At 37.2% G+C, this 19,966-nt stretch overlaps 2 protein-coding genes across 3 annotated transcripts in view; both read right to left on the bottom strand.

Moving 5' to 3' along the window:
• Positions 1-142: 142 nt before the first annotated feature.
• On the bottom strand, positions 143-12,862 carry RB195_013118 (uncharacterized protein; the record flags this gene model as incomplete). 2 transcript variants are annotated; one of them, XM_064202796.1, is made up of 15 exons in its annotated part: positions 143-259; positions 4,220-4,243; positions 4,368-4,471; positions 4,602-4,654; positions 5,757-5,880; positions 5,957-6,058; positions 6,119-6,236; positions 6,307-6,395; positions 6,587-6,735; positions 6,830-6,925; positions 9,378-9,475; positions 9,534-9,627; positions 9,710-9,881; positions 12,108-12,283; positions 12,807-12,862. In XM_064202796.1, 15 exons carry the CDS (start codon positions 12,860-12,862, stop codon positions 143-145), a joined length of 1,572 nt encoding a protein of 523 aa, XP_064058677.1. The 2 variants fall into 2 exon arrangements, with proteins under 2 accessions (XP_064058677.1, XP_064058678.1); XM_064202797.1 differs by lacking the exon at positions 4,220-4,243.
• A 12-nt stretch (positions 12,863-12,874) lies between these two features.
• The window catches only part of RB195_013117 (uncharacterized protein), a gene marked incomplete at both ends in the record, with an annotated part of 8,409 nt that continues 1,317 nt past the window's right edge, over positions 12,875-19,966 (bottom strand). Inside the window, one exon of the mRNA XM_064202795.1 lies at positions 12,875-13,078. Coding sequence (XP_064058676.1) covers positions 12,875-13,078 — 204 coding nt within the window. The remainder of the gene's footprint in view (positions 13,079-19,966) is intronic.

The following is a 19,966-nucleotide window of genomic DNA, read 5'->3' as shown; positions in this document are numbered from 1 at the left end:
CTGAGAAGTTACGAGGTACTTTGAGAAATTCAGAATTTCACGTACTTGCAAAAATTCTAGATATTCATATACATTCACATTGAATAACTACATTTAAACAATGTAGCGGTTTTGAAGGTGATCATATCGATTGCTATTGATTTTATCCATAAAATGGGCTGTCGGGCATTGGAACACATTGACTGATGAGTCCATTATGTGTGAGATTTTGATACTCTCCACAACAGTATACGCTAGATGTACCGTCTCTTGGATGTTTCTGAAAAAAATCAATAGGACCTGCAGACAGATCCAATAGTGTGATGTTAGCAGTGGTCAGAAATGTTAGTGCAAAGAAAGTGCTAGTTAGCAATAACAAAGGATTACGGCATAACGATAGTGTGTTCCTATAAAGGCAGCATTCCATGAATCTGACGTATTATGGATTCCTTAGAGGTTAGAGGTTTCGCTTCCTGCACGATCGATCGGAGGTTCGAATCCGCCCCAGTGCTCACTAAGCTTTTCATGCTTCCGCAGTCGATAAATTGGTACCAGACTTGTCTGGGAGCATAAAAACACTGACTTGACACATCGGCTGGCCCCCGCAAGTTACTGTATAGGCCAACACGCGTTCCAAAACCTCAACGATTACGAATTCCAGTAAAATGCGTTGGAGCATCCCAAGTGGATTGATACGCCAGTGACTTTATCCTTTGTCCTTTTATTAGAATTTATTAATATTGGCACTTAGGGTCCTTTGTTATAGCTGAAAGCTTGTTAGATAACCCCGTGAAGGATCTAGTGAAGCCGAATAGTTTTGCTATACTTCTTTCACCCGCCTCATTATAAATAAGCAGTTCAGGAACCAAAGAATTGGAAGAAATTTGTTAGGTTGAGGAATAAGTTCCGTCCATCTTTTATCCTAGTATAACTTCCTTCATTAGTTTTCTAACCTGTGGTAAAATACAAAGTACTATAATTTTAAACCTTCTTTTTACTCCTCTATGTGTTGTTCATTAGTTTTGGTCTCGATTGAACGATTGCTGGTAAGAAACCGCCGTAGGACAACCTAACTTTTGATATCTTTGGGGTTCATAAATTCTTACCGGACCTGTCTGGGAGGATGAAAACACTGACTTATTACATCTGCTAATCACCGCCTCATTGATGGTTCTTGGGCAGTTCGTGAAACGTCATCGATCACGAATTGTACTCCAATGCGTTGTCGCATCCCAAGCGAATTGACTAACACCACTGACGGATTAAAGACATACAGCGCTTCACTCTATATCTTACACTTTCCGGATGGACTACCAGCCACCTTAGGCTTGCTTAGGCTTATTTAGCCTAAGCAGTGGCGGCCTCTCTAGAATGCGTATTTTTCTGCTAGATTTGGGTGAAATTGTTAATGTCCTGCTATTTTAACGGATTAAAGACATACAACACTTCATCCTATGTCTTTCTCGTTCTGTATGATTTTTCTACGAGGCACTTTATAACGCTATCTTTGTACACACACCAGTTCCCTCAGCAGCCTATCTTTTGGCTTTACTTGAAAAGATTGGGGAAACCTCATTGATTTTCGTGCAGCCGCTAGAAGGCGCAGCGCGTGTACAAAGTTGACACATTATAAAGTGCCTCGTAGGAAAAATCGCACAGGAAGACCGTTTTCCACACCATTTTCTTGGGGCGATTAAATCTTGATTACAAATATCACTGAGCTTGAACACGCTCACTGATATTCGCGATCTACCATGCTTAACCCATCTCTTTCTGGACAGGTCCCAACGTCTTCAGTTCCGTGATGTGCTCCCTAAGGCAGTTCTAGACCACACAGAAACATAAATCTAAAGAATGATAAACGAGCGAAAAACTTCTTCGAGTCTATTTCCAACGATTTTTATCCAAAAAACATCGATGGGTGGTAAGAAGATGGGAAAAATTGTAAAGTGCGGAGTGGCTCGTCACTCCTCGCGACATAGAGAGGCCGGGCTCATTGGCCACTTCGTACCGCAGCTTAAAGGTATTACTCCACGAATCTGGGGTGGTTCGGATTTCAAGTGAGTTATGCCTATACGGAGTCGTAGATTGTGGAGAGAAGGGTGATTTCATCCATTTCTTCCTAATTGCCGTAAAAAACGGCCCTGAAGATACGGCTTCGAGCGTTCCGGCGCGCTATTTTCTACAACGAGTTCGATTAGACCGCGCCAGCCTTGTGCACGCGCCGCATCTTCCGTACGGTTTTTTTTACGGCAGTTAGGAAGAAATGGACGGAATCACCCTCCTCTTCATAATCTATGATCTAGTGTACGAATACTCCACCTGAAATCCGTCCCACCCCAGATTCGTGGGATGATGCCTTTAAGTATGCGCGCTCAAACCAATCCTCTTGGATGCCTTCTCCCGGCTAGCCACTTCCACTTCAGCAGCATGTATAAAATATATGCCAGCTGCATTAGTTGTTTTGCTGTATCAAAACCTCGAAATAGATATAGTTTACATTCTTTGATTACCGCTTGTATTTTGTAGCCGCTTAGTTAGCGCATGTGTGGAGTGGTATGGTTATTGTGTTGTGTTTCGTAATCGTGCTTGAATTATTGTGCACGTGCCTTGCACGTGTTGAAAAAGTAAGGGAAAAACTTAATATGCGCAAGCACAAAGACGCCGTTCCGCAAGTTTTGAGCCGCCTAGCCATTGTGGATTATGTGTTGTTTTCGTAATCGCAATTACTTGGGAAAACCAACGAAAATACTTTGAAATTCTGCAACACAATAGCCCGTCCGCACGTCAAGTTTTGTAGCCGCCTAGTCCATGGAGTGGTATGGTTATTGTGTTGTGTTTCGTAATCGTGCTTGAATTATTGTGCACGTGCCTTGCACGTGTTGGGAAAACACAGTAAGCGGGAAAATACTTTGAATATTGCTGCAAGCACAATAGGGGAGCCGCGCCGTTGCCGCACAGTCAAGTTTTGTAGCCGCCTAGTCCATGTGTGGAGTGGTATGGTTATTGTGTTGTGTTTCGTAATCGTGCTTGAATTATTGTGCACGTGCCTTGCACGTGTTGGGAAAACACAGTAAGCGGGAAAATACTTTGAATATTGCTGCAAGCACAATACAATCAAGTTTGTAGCCGCCTAGTCCATGGGTGGTGTTATTGGTTGTGTTCGTAATCGTGCTAATTATTGTGCACGTGCCTTGCATTGTGGAAAACACATAAAGAAAATACTTTGAATATTGCTGCAAGCACAATAGGGGAGCCGCGCCGTTGCCGCACAGTCAAGTTTTGTAGCCGCCTAGTCCATGTGTGGAGTGATATGGTTGCTGTGTTGTGTTTCGTAGTCGTGCTTAAATTATTGTGCACGTGCCCTGCACGTGCACCCAGGCATTACTCAAAGTATACGAGCTGGCTCTATATCAAGACCTTTGCGGGTTTGATCTACGGGGTCATATGCGGGGCGCATCCTAATTAGTATCAGAGCGATTGCACCGCGCCCATATCCGCTAACATCACGGCAACGCGGCTACTGAGGTAGGCACAACATTCTGGACTTTTTTGGTTTCTGTTTCCGGGTCCGGGTGTAATATCCTAGGGGATGATGACTTGTTCTGGATGAGACATTTGAGAGGATATATTGCAAATGTTCTTACTTTCCAGGCTCTGACGAAGGCGACAACGCCGAAACGTTAGCCGTAATAAAGTTTGTTAACAATCTTGGCTGTTGCTTAAATTCGACTATCAACAAGTTGCAATCTCTATGCCAAGATTCAAGGAAAGTCGAACTTTCGTACTCAAAGTATATTTCTCTTCCTTAAGTAGTTCCTCATGCTTTCTTATCTATTGGCAAAATATCGTAGTCTCGTTGTCAGAAGAGAAGTTAATAAACGTTAATAAACGTAAAATATAAGTAGCAGTGCTGTGTCATGTTTAGATACACGAGACCAGGTCACCACGTGGTTGGGGACAGGGCACGATTAGGTGGTTTGGGTAGTCAGTACGGGCAAGTCCAACTGACCATCAGAGAGAAACTACCCGTCAGACATAGCCGAGGCTCGAAGTCGAAACGCGGAGGTCATTGGGAAAAACAAAGTCGTAATAATTTTTGTTTGATTATTTTTTTTTTGAGGAAAATTCACGTGGATGACTAAAGATAAGACAAGAACTTATCCCTTCTAACGCGTGTGAAGCAGGTGCTAACGTAAATTTCTTGTTAGTAAACAAAACTAATACCGTATTCACTTACAAGTGCCAGATCCTCATCCATGGTCTATAATAAAAAACAAGATATAACCTTCACTTTCAATAAAACGTTCAGTGGCAATGATTGGTATTGAGATAATGATGAAAATTTTTAGGAAAAAAAAAGATAAAAATGAACTAATATTGAATACCTTGTTGAGGAATGGGCTAACATAGCAGGGTAGTAGGAAATTGGTAGTCGTTAATTCAACTATAGCTGAAAACGTTGCCGCAGCACCACCAAAGAACCCGAATACTGTAACGTTCAAATATTGGTTAAGTTAAATAATTAAATTAGGGTCTTAGTTTTAATTTCACTACTTTGCTAGCAGTTATATGCAGAAAAAAAAATGAATTTTTGAGAAAAAACAACGCAAAAAACATACCAATAATTCCTATACAAATAATAAGCGTTGATCGTGGGGTGTATTTGAAAACACTGAAAATAAAAATCGATATCGATCACACGAACCAGCTGGATATTGCTGTACTATGAAAAAAAAATCACTTGAAAATGTAAAAAAAAAACTGCTAGGAAATAAACTATTTGTTAGCTTATAGTTATACGATGATAGAGGTATGTAGAAGATGAGAACCTAATTTTTACCACAACCATTTTTTTTCGTCATTTTTTCTTTTCTCCTCTACTAAGTTTGTCCTTAGCTGTTCACTAACTCGGGATAACGTCAATCACTTAAATGCATTTTATGCAAATTGATTTGCTACTTTAAAATAAAATTAGGGAAATATACGCAAGATATCTACTATTGGAAGGGGATTGATTGAAAATTTTTAAAAAATGCCAATATGGTGAGTTTGACGGCGATGATGAGAGATCAGAAAAAAAAATCAAGGATCGTTACCATATCACTGTGTTTAATGTTTCATGGAGTCGAATATTTTTAAGTGGTAAGTCACTGTTGCCCCGTTAGATAACAGTAAATCACAAGATTTACTGGGGAAACGGTGTTGTCGTACAAGTTTTGTGAGTGCCGACCACAAACGTTCTTCTTTGAGAAGGAGAGGAAAAACTAGAAATGAACGGATACAATGAAAATCTGAAGGAAATTATTAGTGAACCAAGTTCATAGAGAAACTTTGAATTCCAGGAAAGTGGTAAACAAAAATGAAAACCAACTAGAATTTAATTTTGTCACATTCTATATTTATTAAAAAACTAAATCAAGAATTTTTAAAAACTAAAAATTGTTATTAAAATTAAATTTATGTAAGTATTAAGAGAATATTTACCAAAATAGAGATCCAGTATTCAAAAACAAGTCACGTGCGAGCTTCTTTAATCGTTTCTGTTCCAAAGCTTGATCAAATTAATTTCAAATTCTTCCCCTATTTTTAGAAAAAAAAAATCATATTCTCAGGTCGTCGTATTTCGAGAAAAAATAACCGCTTCTACCGCTGTACACAGTAATAATTAAACTGAAAACTTTGTTTATTTTTTAAGTATTTGCGAATGTATGATTTATTTTTTTCTCTTCACTTTAGAATTCAAAATTTAGAATAATTCAATTAGCTTCACTTACTCTTTAAGGGTAGCTGGGCTGTCATCCTTCTTTCCAGTATCATTTTCTCTCATTTGTCTTGCATTCAAAAAAAGGAAGAAGAGGCAGGGTAAAATGACTGAGGTCAATGTTAACGTTGATCCGCCTATAATCGATTTTTTGAGTTGGATATCCATCATGGAATGCATTGTAACAAGAAATTTCCAGAAAAAAAAACGTACCAAAAAGATCGAGCAATGGACCAAAGTTAGGTATACTTTCCGCAACAAAAACTACTGCCACCATAATGCCAGTTCGGATTAGGACACGTTGCCAGCCAAAGTCTGAATGGAATCATTCAATATGTTCATGTTGTTAACAAATGAATATTCGAAAATATTCACGTTGAGGACAATTTAGGAGCTCCTCCATTTCCTGATTTAAAGGATTGAAAACAATGGTTAATGTGAGAAGGCAATGGATGGTGATTAACACGTTGATCGCTTGTTGAATCCATACCGTCTAAAATCGATATCGGTTGATCGAGATCAAATCATCGAGAGATCAAAACAAGAATAACACTTGGGTGAACCTGAATGGATGGAATAATGGAATCTCTGATCGTATCGTGATAAGTTAAATAACCCATAATACATACAGGTCCATACATAACACCCATCACTAAAATTAAAACCGTCTGGATTTCACATCACAAAAATGTGCGCTAGAGCGTCTGTGCTCCACCTATTGGCTGCGGCGCAGTTGTGGAAGGTGGAAAAAAGCGAACTTCTGCGAGGATAATTTTTTTCGAGGATTGAATGCTTGGTTAGTCAAAATCTTCAGCCAATAATAGTGAAAAGAATTAAACTCACCTGTGAATGCCAGTACGACCGATTTCGTGAACTCAGCTGGATTTTTCATATCATGCTGGATCGTAGGAAAAGCTGAATGACCACCATAGGCAAACAATAATGTACCCAACGCAAGGAAGAAGTTTTTCGGTTGATAGCTTGGCATTCCTCTGAAAAACCAATCAATTTTCTCTAACATTGTAATTCACTTTTCTTCATTTCTTTTTAAAGTGAGTTTTCTATCAATTATCACCAATAACTTACGTGTAAGAGGAGCAGAGACCATAATCAAGCGATGATCCTATAATGATCAATACAACTGCGCATGAGGTTGTGATCATTGCAATCACAACTGCCCACCTGAAACCATGTAGTTGATCTATGAATCGGTTCTACTTGTTTATTTATCTGTTCATTCATTCATTCACTCATTCATTCGCTCATTCATTCATTCATTCATTCATTCATTCATTCATTCGTTCATTCATCCGTTCATTCACTCATTCATTCACTCATTCATCGACTCACTTATACATTAAATCATTGGTTTGGTAATTAATTCATTCATTCACTCATACACTCATTCATCCATCCATTCACCAACTCGCTCAATCATTTATTCATTAAATCACTCACTCATTCACTTATCCATTTATTCATCAACTCGTGTTTTCGTTTATCCATTCATTCACACATTCGTTTACTCATTCATCCATTCCTTCACCGCTTCATCCATTCATTTATTCACTCAATCATTCATTCATTCATTCATTCGTCAAATCGTGCTTTACGTCATTCATTCATTCATTCATTCATTCATCAACTCGTGCTTTCGTTTATCTATTCATTCACACATTCGTTAACTCATTCATCCATTCCTTCACCGCTTCATCCATTCATTTATTCACTCAATCATTCATTCATTCATTCGTCAAATCGTGCTTTACGTCATCCATTCATTTACGCATCAACTCGTGCTTTCGTTCATCCATTCATTCACGCATTCGTTAACTCATTCATTCATTCGTTCATCACCTCATCCGTTCATTTATTTACTCACCCATTCATTCATTCATTCATTCATTCATTCATTCATCAACCCGCGTCTTCGTTCATCCATTCATTCACCCACTCATCAACACATTCATTCATTCATTCATTCATTCATTCATTCATTCCCTTGTGCGTCCATTTGCTGCTAATTTATCCATAAACTAGTCACTACCCCAGTCAATCATTAAGTTTGTTTACTTTTCAATTCATTCACTGATTAGCGGATTCATTCATATATTCGTATATTCATTCTACCATCAGTCGAAACGTATACATGATCATTCATCCATTCATTCACTCATTCATTCACCCACTCATTCCCTCTTCAGAAAACCATCTATTCACATGGCCATTATCAATTTATGAAGCAAGATGGAGCAATGCAGATCCTGGCAAAGGCATCACTTTTAGTACTTGAAAGGGCAGCACTTCCGCAGAATTTAAAATCCCTTATTTACTGACTCGCTACGCGGTATTATCCTTAAGGGCAAAATCATATCAGGGCACTCTCCCAGCTTAAGAAATGATCGTGTGTTGATCTGAAAGTACGATAGATCTCTTGAACTTAGGAATGACGACACGACGTTATCGTTTTAATCCGAAAATACGGTAACGAACAACAATTTCTAAAGATAGCGGTTACAAGCCACACGATTCGCATTAAAGACCAAAATTGTACTTTTACAGTAATCCCATGTGACAACATCACGGGATCTCGCGGAAAAAGTGCGCTATTAGCCGAAAACAATCCTCGTTGTGAGTGACTGGGAGAAAAGACTACTGTTAGCTTTAATCTATGTTATTTCTCTTATTAAATAAAGGATAAAGGATAAAGTGTGTGGCGTTAATCAATCCGCTTGGGATGCGCCCCCACGTTCACTTCAATTCAGAATCGTTTGAGGTGTACGAACGTGTAACTGGCCTTTACAGTGACTTGCGGGGACTAGCCGATGGGTCAAGTCAGTGTTTTTATCCTCCCAGACGAGTCTGACACCAATTTATCGATCCCGGTGGGACGAAAGGCTTGGTGAGCACTAGGGCGGATCCGAACCCTCGGCCGTGTGGCTACAACGGACCTCTAACCGACTGCGCCACACCCACCCTTCTACTGTTGAATATGTACATAAATACACTAAAACATAATTTACGTATTTTCTGATATTTCTAATTTAGAAATAAGGTTTTTTCTCTGTGCAGAATGATCCGAAGATAAGTTTCAAGGGGAATTCCTAAAGTTCAAAATTACTCGGATAAAAAAGGATTTTTTCATTTGCTTAAAAGAATAAAGAGTAGGGATTCTAGTAGATTATTCTCCTAAAATGAGAATAAAATCACGACTACAAAAAAGAGGAGGAGGAATAAAAATTTTACGGGAGAAAAAAGATTAGGAAGAAGAAAAGCAAAGATGCGAAGGAAGTATCGGTTCATCTTCTCAAAAAAGGCCTCTCGAAGACAGAAATATCGATTTTTGAATAATTTTAGAGGAAAAATTCTTCATTTTTAGAGTCGATGACTAGAATTATGTACAAGTTAGGAAAGGCGATAGAGAAATGAAGGTAGGATCCCGTTCAGAAAATTTGATCATCATCATGAGTTCAATAATCGCAGCACGATCAAAGTGGTTACGGTAGAAAGCGAAACGGTGGATCAATCTCCGGCGGGAGAAAAAAAAACAGAGCATAACTTTTGAGGGATGTATAGGGACGAAACCGCAATCCTCTATGGACCACATTGCCTACCGTACCCCGCCAAATCTTACCAGAAATCCTGTGGTGATTTCAAGAATGTGAGTGGCAATAGGCATACGGCCAATATCAATACGACAAAACAGTAGCTGAAGTCGTTGTCAGAGAAGGTCTTAATGGTAAAAATACGTATTGATTTTCTGCGAAATCGCACAGTTATCCGCACGTACCTTAATCATGTCGTGAATGTTCTTTGACGACAGAAGTAAATAAACAACAGCAATCCCGAATTGTGTGATATCAATACATAATGAGACGAGTTTTCTGGAAAACAATAAAATTTTCGAAAAAAATCGATAATGGCGGGCCTTTTTGGCGTAAGCATACGAAACTGCCATATCCTCACCTAACAATACTGCCCATAGCTCTGTAACCGATTTCTGGATACGGTTTCCGACAATGTTCTCTGTATTCCGGCCATGTGTTCAACAAAATATTCCAACTTTTACCGAGCACATATGCGGTATAGGTGACAACAGACATCATAACCACGGAAATAGCCAATCCAGGATAGAATTCTGAAAATATTTATGAAAAAATAGTTATTTTAGTGCTGGATAGGAAGCTAGATAAAGAGAAACGAATATCCGAAATTTTATAAAAAATAAAACAAATTTTTTTGTTCTTTTTTTTTCAAAAAGAGCTAAGTAGATGAATAATTTGTAAGAAAATAAAAACGACAATGAGAATCAACACTTTTTTGCTAAGAAATTTCTCTGCTTCAATTCATACTTATATTTTCCTGGAAACGAGACAGAGTTTTTCTATTTTTTTTTACTTATATGTTCCGAGAAATAAATCCGGCTTCTCTTGCTCTTAGTAGAAAATTTGGAAGTAGCCAAACACAGTAACTGTACTCATCATTGGATTTATCCTGGATTTTCTACAATCTGTAGAATTTCACTAACCTTCCAGGAAAGCATTGTGATTCATTTCTTTCTGTGAAATTTCTTCAGATTCTTCTACATGAATCACTTTTCTATATGTGAAATGAGCAACCTTTATTTTGTCTCGCTTCTGTCGAAAGGATATTTTGGGTCACATTCATATGCATTCCTCGGCTTATTGTGCCGTGTATATAAGTCGCATAGTGCTTGAAATAAATGCTTACGGGCCAAGAGTGAATTTCTTGAAAATTCACTCTTGGCCCGTAAGCAAGCACTATGCGTGCTGGTGTTTGGAAGCCCTTTTCAAGTTTTATCCACGATAACCCTAAGGTTCCCAACACCTTGGGATATGTTCTCCGAGTCAAAGATCTTGTAGACGGATTAGCTAATACGTATTGTTCTGGATTAGAAGAACAGATCTTGTGGGGAGAAAACTTAACCCTGGAGAACCTCTGGGGAAGGAAATCGACCTGTTTCCCCGTCACGAGAAGGACTGTGTCAGTTTTTCAACAGTCAAAAAATCAAATGTATATTTTAAAATTTTTTTTCTTCTGCTTTAATTCTATGTTGATATGATTTCCCATGTCGGTTTTCCACTGATGTTTGAAAATGTTTGAAAATAAATAAATAACTAAATAAAATGTTTGAAAATAAATAAATAACTAAATAACTCTCAGTGACGATTATAGCCTCAAGTGCATACATAAACCAATGCAAAGTGTGGACATTGATTAGTGGATCCATTCTAAATTTCATAAATTATTCACGAATTATTTCTCTTTTACTAAATAACAGTTTTCGAAATTTTAAAAATAAATCAAACTCTTTCACTCAGTTTTTTTTCTTGGGAATTACTCAGGTATCTGGCGATCATTTCTCCTTCTTTCGAAGGAAATATTGATTCCCATATTTATTCCTATTCTTGAATTTTATAATTTTCAAGCATACATATATTCTATGTAACCTTCTTTTTCTTTTTTTTTCTTTATGTTCCTTTTTCTATGTTATTACTACAGTTATTTTTTTTGTTTCGTTTCTTTTAAAACACAAAGAAGAGGTAAGAGCTGCAGAGGGTTTTTTTTTAAAAAGACACCTCTGTTTGGAAAAAATGAAAGTTTTCTGTAATTTTTTTTGTGTAATATTTCCAGTTTTTATGGATCCAACGTCACGACGTCACGTTACAGATAGGACTAATCTCATCGTTTCTAATTCTCTTTGTGGAAAAATGTTCATAATGTCATCAAGAAGCCCGTGTGTTTTATCGCTGGTTTATCTGACGCGTGTAATGCTACTGATAATGACGCGCAACCGTTACGTCCACAATGAAGTTTTACGACATTTTTGGCACAATGCTAAACACATTGATCTATGCACTAACCTTTAACCTATAGTTTTACTAAATGTTCCAGAAATATCCAATATTCTCTTAAAACACAAAGGAGAGTTAAGAGCTGCAGAGGTTTTTTTTTTAAAAAGACCCTTCTGTTTGAAAAAAATGAATGTTTTCTGTAATTTTTTTCTGTAATAAGAATAAGAGAATATTGTTCCAGGCGTATGTGAAAAAAAAAATCTCGCGTGAGGATTTCCCGCTTTCTCTGGCAGGAAAATGACCTGTCAATCCATCACAGAATGTGCTATGAAGGGCCCAGGTTTCTGTATAAAACTAAAACTTTGGCGAAATTCTGGAGACTGTACAAAAAATAAAACTTTAAATTCTAGAGAGCTCTCCTGTTTCCGTTTTCTGTTTTTTTTCTATTTGTTTCTGTTTTCTGTTTTGTGGCACACCTATGGGTGTTTTCAAATAAATAAATGCAAAATAAATCTTTGAGGAAGAGAAAATTTACGAAAAATACGTACCTGACTGGATCATTGCCGTCGGTAAAGCCACAAGTCCACCTCCAGCCAAATCACCAACCACGAATAGACCGGTAACAAACCAACTGAGTCCTTTAGGATTCATATACGGACGTGTCATATCAAAAATCGAATCACGTCCGGATGAAAACGAAGGTGATGAGACGGTATCTTTTTTTCTAAAATGAAAAAAATATTATACGTACTGTACTACCGTAGACTAGGAGAAATTTAGGAGGAAAAAACTTTTGTATAATGAGAAAACGAGGAAAAGAAATGGGAAATGATCTGAGAGAATGATTGTATTTTCATGGAACTTACAACTTTATTGTCATTTAGGAAAGGAGAAAAAAAAACAAAGGAAAGAGGAAGAAAAGGGAAAGAAGAATAGTATTTTTATTTTAAAAGAATAAATGGTAACTCTGTAAAATACTGATTTCAGATGGAAAAAGGATTCTGAGTTCTGAATTCTCTCAAGATCCGAAAATTTTGAGTTCGATTTTTTGAGAGAATCTAAAATCCGAAGCTACATTTTCAAGAAAATCTAGAGAAAAACTTTTGAATTTTTTCGGTTTCTCGAGTGACGATAAAATTGTGAGTTTCAAGAAATAGAAATTAATCATTTTCTCAAATTGTTTTCTCAGTCTTTCTCCCTTTTCTAAAACTAAAAAAGAACTTTAAAAAATAAATAAAACAGCTCACTGTTTCGCATATCCATTCTCCGATGTTGGCATATTTTCGTCAATGCTCCAAGTCATAGTTAATTTCAATTATTTCTTTATGATTAATGTATAAATGTCCTGGAATGTGATGTCCTGACGTTGTCCAGTGGTTGTGGTCGCAGTCAACACGTGTTGGTAGTCGTCGAGTGAAATGTTTGTTATCGGCCGACAATCGGGATTCTGTACACTTTCCGACTCCTTATCTGGACTCTGACAACAGCTGCGAATTAGAGGGCGACTACAGCAGTTCCCCTGAAAAAAAACTCTTATAGTATGATTACAACTACGGATTACGGTAGCTAGGGTGAAAGTTGGAGTAGATTTCATGGAAACATTGGAGAAACTGGAAAAAAAATTGGGAATGGGGATCGGAATTGAATTAGCATGATAGTTTAGGGCCGAAGAGAACGCGTTAAAGGAATAGGTTAAGTAAAGGGACCTGTTCTCGTTTTTTGGATCAATATTTTCGAACAGACTGGACCCTCTCTATCCTCATCTCCCCAGAAGCCAATATGAGGAGAAGAAGCCAGAAATTTGCTATAATTCGTCAAATCTTACCCCAATAAAACAATTTTATTCTTTCTGGATACTCTTCTGCTCTTAAGGATATCCTTGCAACAGCCTATGTACTTTCAGCAAAGAAGAAAATAAGACACCAGGAAAATAGGGAAATAAGCAAATAAATTTGTAAAGACCTGTATATGAATATGACAATACGCCATAGAGACTATTTTAAAAGAGCCATTACGAAAATATAAAAATTTCCATCCAAATTCTTTTGTAAATATTGAAAGTTAGTACCAGTAAAGTAATTTGAAGTCTAAACAAAATTTTCTCTGGAGAAAAACCAAAAAAAGAAATGTTTTTAATTTTCCTCACTTCATGTAGGAATCTCCTCAATGCTGGGTTATTCAAAAAGGGAAAAACCAGTTGAAATTCACTTGTGGTGACAGGAAAATTTCCAAGAATCGTGGAAAAATAGAAATCTCAGTAAAATATGCGTCACTTGCTTGTATTATTACAGAAACACTGTACAAAATGTTTAGTTAGCCGTATTCAATACAGAAAAGTGCATACCTATAATCTTTATTGATTCGAATTTCTGTCGTCAGCGAAATCAGAACAGCTTTTTGGTGCAGACAGAATGGTGAACAATTAAGAAGAACGGTAGATCAAAGAGTAATTATAGGAAAAGAAAATGAGAAAAGGAACATTTCAACAACAACTAAGAACGATACTGTTAGGAAAAAAGTTCTTACAAAATCAGATGGAATGGATTATTGGTTTAAAAAAAATGACCGTCGTTGCGAGTTAGAGAGGGAGAGGTTTGTGGGAGACGGAACTCTTCACCCCACCACACTAAGAAAAGCGCAAAAAAACCCTTTGAGCGGCAAATTTTTAACTTAATGAAAAAATAATAATAAAAATATCAAATAAAACACCACACGTTGGAGACGTATTAGCAAAATTATAAAGTTAACAATAGCATGTATGCGTATGTTGTGGATTGTGGATTAATTCCCATAAATTTCTCCGTAAACATTCCGAGCGAAAGTTAGTTGGTCTGAAATGGCCATTCAGTGACCGTCTCATGTGTTGCCTCATAAATTGGTTCATACTTCCAGGAATAATTTTTCCTAGCGCAAAAAAAAAAACTAAAAATGAGAGAAGTTAGTGGTGATTTCGTTAGAATGACATGAAATTTCCGGAGATACATAGGTAAAGGTTCCTTTCTGACATTTTTAAACAAACTTTCGATTTTTTGAAACAATTCCAAGCAGATATGGGATATTTATTACGTGATGAGACTGTTCAAATATATTGAATTTTAGTTATATGATTTTTCTGGATTATAAAATCTACACAGACAACACAGCAGTAGAAACGTTGCTGTGCATGCTGTTAATATTAGTCAATTAACATTATCTCCTTTTTTTGAATTCTAATAATTTGAGATCGCTTAGATTTAATCAGTAGAAATCATATCAGTTCAGAATATTGATAAAATAAAGTTGAAAAGGAGAGAAAAAATTGAAAATTGTTGATGAGATGGTATGAGAACTCTCAAAATTTTAGCGATAGAATATGCATTCCAGAAACTCGGAACTCTCGTCTCAGTGTCCCAAGAGCTATTTAAAGGTATTTTTTCTTAGTTCACTTCTAAGATGTCCAAGAAGTATACTAATAAATAACAAATAATAAACAGTAAATAGGTCCCATAAAATATTTAAAGGGATTTTTTCTTAATTTACTTCTAAGATATCTAAGAAAAAAATAAATACTAAATACTAAATGAATAAAGAAAAACTAAATTTGCATTCTGCAATGCTCGCTGTATAAAAAATCTACCGTAAACTTCCTTATCGTATTCCCACACTTCTACAGTAACATTCGCATTTTTTCTGGAATTCCACGCAGGTTCAACGCGTAGGAAATAACGAAATACCACCATATTACTACTACTAGAACTAAGCTTATGCTGGATAACAGAACCAGATGAGATGAGTTGAGACACACACGTAAACACTCACAATGACAAAGATCTTCGTCAAATGTGATTTATATGTTATCCATGTGATGTGATGATCTCCTACACACACACATACATACACCGAGAGACGGAGATTAAACAAATCGAACTCATCATTATAACATTGGGATTAAAGTGTGTTCACGAGGAATGTGTGTTTATAACAGGTGGTGCGAAAAAAATTACAATTATCGAAGGATAGACATCAATAACGACTAGAATCAAGCATCATCGAACGATTCATCTCTAAATCTCTAAAATCCGATGCATTCAGCCCCCCCACCCCTCCCCTATACATTCATCATCTGATGAACCGGTACTGAACGCATCACTATTTGCGATCATCTCGGAACAAAATCCCTCTCGACGCTCCAAACCTTCCAAACGCCACGTGAATACTCGTATTTGAATTTGGACACGGGTTTGGTCGCAATAATTACACCCGGGGAACACGTGCAAATGAAAAATAAGACATAATTATTGGGATTAGCAACGGATGAATCGTCGAAAAAGGAGAATGAAGAAATCGTGAACGTGACTGAGAGAGATGAGCCGGAAAAAAGACAGATACACGGACGGCGAGTGAAAGGATTAGCTATGCGGGAAGCAGAGGATGCGGATGGATGGATGTGTGGAGAGAACGGAAGGAGAGACAGATACACAGAGAAAGAGAGGGAGGGAGAGAGAAAAGAGAGAAAAGATTACCTATGTGAGAAGCAGAGAATGAAGATAGATAAATGTATGAAGGAAAGAGGAAGAGAAAGACAAATAGAGAGAGGAGGAGAGAGGGAAGGGGAGGGGGACAGAGAGAGGAAGGATTAGCCGTGGGGGAAGTACAGGATGAAGACAGATAAGTCTATGAAGAGAATAGGGAAAGATAAACAGATAGAGAGAGGGGTAGAGAGGAGAAGAGGGAAAGAAAGAGAGAGACAGAGAGATAGGAGGAGAGAAAGAGAGAGAAAGGACTAACTATGCGTCAAGCAGAAGATGCATGTGGATAAATGTATAAAGAAAACAGGGAGAGGTAGATAGATCGAGAGAGAGGAAAGAGAGAAAGAGGAAGAGAGAGGGAGAGAGGAAGGATTAGCTATGTGGATGGATAGATGTCTGCAGAAAACGGTGGGAGAGAAACTGAGAGAGAGAGAGCAGGAGAGAGGTAGGGAAAAAGAGGGAGAGGGAGAGAGAGAAAAAGATTAGCTATGTGAGAAGCAGAGGATGCAGATGGATAGATGTGTAGAGAAAACAGAAATACAAATAAATAGACAGAGAGAGAGAGGAAGAGACGGGGAAAGAGAGAGCAGGGATTAGCCGTGTGGGAAGTACAGGATGAAGATAGATAAATGTATGAAGAGAATAGGGAGAGATAAACAGATAGAGAGAGGAGTAGAGAGGAAAAGAGGGGAAACAAATAACCATAAGAAAGAGATAAATAAAGAAAGGAGAAGAGAGAGAGAGGAAAAGAAAGAGAAAGGATTTGCTATGCGGAAAGCAGTGAATGCTGATGAGTAGATGTAGAGAAAGAAAGGAAAAGAAAATAGGGAGAAAAAGGCAAATAGGGAGAGAGAGGAAGAAAGAGGGAGAAATAAAGAGGGAGAAAGAGAACGGATTGATTTCCGGAACTATTTGGGAAACATACATAGGATGAGACATGTACCAGTAGTGTTCTGTCATTAAAAAAAAAATCCGAGAAATAAACACCGACAGAACTCCGAGTGTGAAGATGAACGGACAGCTGAGCCAGACTGATAAATTGATGGATAGACAGATGACAGAAAGACGCACAAACATAAGGACATCATTTGAAAAATTCAATCCTAGAATGAATGATATGGGTGGAAAAAATCCTTAGAATCCTAAATTCTCTTTGTGCATTAAATTATTGGCAAAGTTGAAGCGGAGAGGTTCAAACGTAAATTACAAAAACTTATGGAGAGAAATTTTTTGAAAAAATTTAAATAGATTACAAAAAATTTAATTGGCCATAAATTACAGAAATTTATAGAGAGAAATTTTTTCAAAAATTTAAATAAATTGCAAAAAATTGAATTGGCCATAAATTACAAAACTTTGTAGGAAGAAAACTTTAAAAAACCAAGTCAAAAAAAAAAAACTAAATTCGCTGTAAATTACAAAAATCTATAGGTAGAACGTGTATGTGTCAGAGCAAATTTCTTGGTTTGCCTTTCGAATCTATTTTTTTTTTCAAAGAAGTAGACTGGAAAGAAATCAAGAAATAAAAATAAATGAGCAACTTTTTCAGCCTTCAGGGACGGATTACAGTAAGCGTGATCCTAATAATCTCTTTCCAACCTACATACATTAACCAGAGAAATATTGTGAACATTCGAGGGTCACGTGACGTGTTTGTCAAAAAGAAAACCATAGAAAGATTAAAGTTCGGTAAATGTATGGTTTGTGAAGAGAAAAAATCATAGATCAGTGGTCCTATGACGTCATCAATTGTAATCACCCCTTTAATGAACGAAATAAAAAGAATATTTTTAGAGGGTGCGTCATAAATATGGTCATTTTTTTCGCGCCTCATTTTTTTTTCTTCAAGCAAATCTTCCGATCCTTTCTTCATTTCACCATGTGGAGGGAGCTCAGTAGATCAAATTATCTTTGAATCTCCCAGTTTTCGTTGCCAGATTTTATGTTCATGGAAATATTTCTCGAATGGAAGCTATCCTAGGAAATGGATTTAGGATCGTAAATGTATAAAAAAGGTTTTCAAGGGATTTTTTTTCAAAACACCAAATATCTATCAAATTCTAAATCGAAACATATAAAAATTTTATAAATTTTTTCAAATCTATAAAAATTAGAAATTTCCAGAAAACACCATTGTTGGCCACGAACACCGTTCTTAGCAACAAGCGACCGTGCGGTCCGCCATAGAGTCCTACCCTGAGCGTCTGAAGACTATTATTCGTCCCAAGGGAGGTCATATTTAATAAAAACCAATTTTTCCTATTAACTAGATTATTAATAGATTATTATCAAAGTTTTTGCTGTTTCCTGATTAATTTCCCGTTAAAAAATCCACTTTTTATCGAGTGACCATATTCATGGTGCACCATGTAGATGAGGAAAATAAAAAAATACAAAAAAAAATCGACCTTCAGGCTTAATGTTAAGGAAAAACGACAGCATTAGGAAATAAGGACCACAATCTTTTCAAACAAATTCCTTACGATAACGCTAGAAGGTGAACGATCAAGCTGTTCTGGAATGAAATTCAATCCAAGAAATTTTCAAGTGGCCTTCGAATGGTCGTAGAGCATTAATTACCTAACGTACATCCGTTCTATGAACCGATACGAATCTAAGGATCCTAGCAACGGTCTGGAAGAATAGGACAAGTGACCTAGACTAAAATGTAAATAACCAGTAACCAGGCGCGATTACAATCACATCTATCCTGGATATCGAAAACTAGATCCGAAAACGATATAATTACATGATAAATGCGTCTTTTAATAGAAAAACGAGCGATTTGGGGATTTTTTCTGCTCTGAGCATTGAGAATAGCGCTCGATTATTTTCAAAACTGAATTTGTTAGCGTTTTCAGTGGTTTTCAATGGGAATTTCCCAAAGAAATATCCGATTTAATAATTGTCATTGGAAGATCTTAAAGAAAATCGCTCGCTCATCAATGAAATTAAAGAAAAGTGCGTCTATTTCCTCGGACCCCCCGAGGACTACCGTACCCTGCACGGCATTAATGGATGCGGTTGTGGATCGTAGCTACATATATATGTACACACTGGCTACCGTCTACATTCTCAGAACATGGTGAACAGCGCAATCACATGATCGTTTGTCAACGAGGTGTTGAATTAGGCGCAAGCAAAACACAGAGCAAAGTGCTCGGAAAACATGGAAGTACAGTATGCGGGAAAGTCAGGTTCCCTTCCGCAACTAGGTAAATAATCCACTTATCTTTTATTTATCTTTTAGTAAGGTAAGAGGTTAACTAAATAATAAAGACACGTGGTTATAGTTAGGTGCACTTAAACGGAACCTATCATGAGACTGACGATATTGGGGTCTCACCACAAATACATAACTTTAGGGGGTGTTGTTTACAAGTTAATTACTTAATAAATATAGTGAATTACTAGAAAAAAGTCAGTGTAATTACACTAATTTTTATTTTATATAATTCAAGTTCAAGTATAATTTCACGTAATTCAGAAAAAGATATGGGGAACAGCCTTGAGTGATCTCGTCTTCCCTACGATGCAACTTATTACGGGCAATAGAACGATGGAACTCGGCTACACGTCTGCGATTGTACTGTAGTGTGGGACAGTTTCTGCTGCTTATTTGAGACCTGTATTAGTTCTTGAACGACGATGGACTTGCTCGCGTTTTATCGCGTAACAAGTTGCATCGTAGGTTGGACCGGTGCAACCGAGGCTTCTTTCTAATCATTTTTTGTCTGGATTACTACGCAGAATTGAGCGTAATTACGCCTATAGTTCTGAATAACAGTGTGGCCACCATTTCTTTGTGGGGAGATCGCAACATAGTCAGTTTCGCGATAAGCTGTCTCTGACTGTCTCCGTTAGGCATATCATCGTTTAGATATTTTTTCAAGAAGAAG

The sequence above is a fragment of the Necator americanus genome, chromosome V (assembly GCF_031761385.1).
Source record: "Necator americanus strain Aroian chromosome V, whole genome shotgun sequence".
NCBI lineage: Eukaryota > Metazoa > Nematoda > Chromadorea > Rhabditida > Ancylostomatidae > Necator > Necator americanus.
The sequence above is the reverse complement of the archived record's forward strand: the minus strand, read 5'-3'. Positions and strand labels throughout refer to the sequence as shown.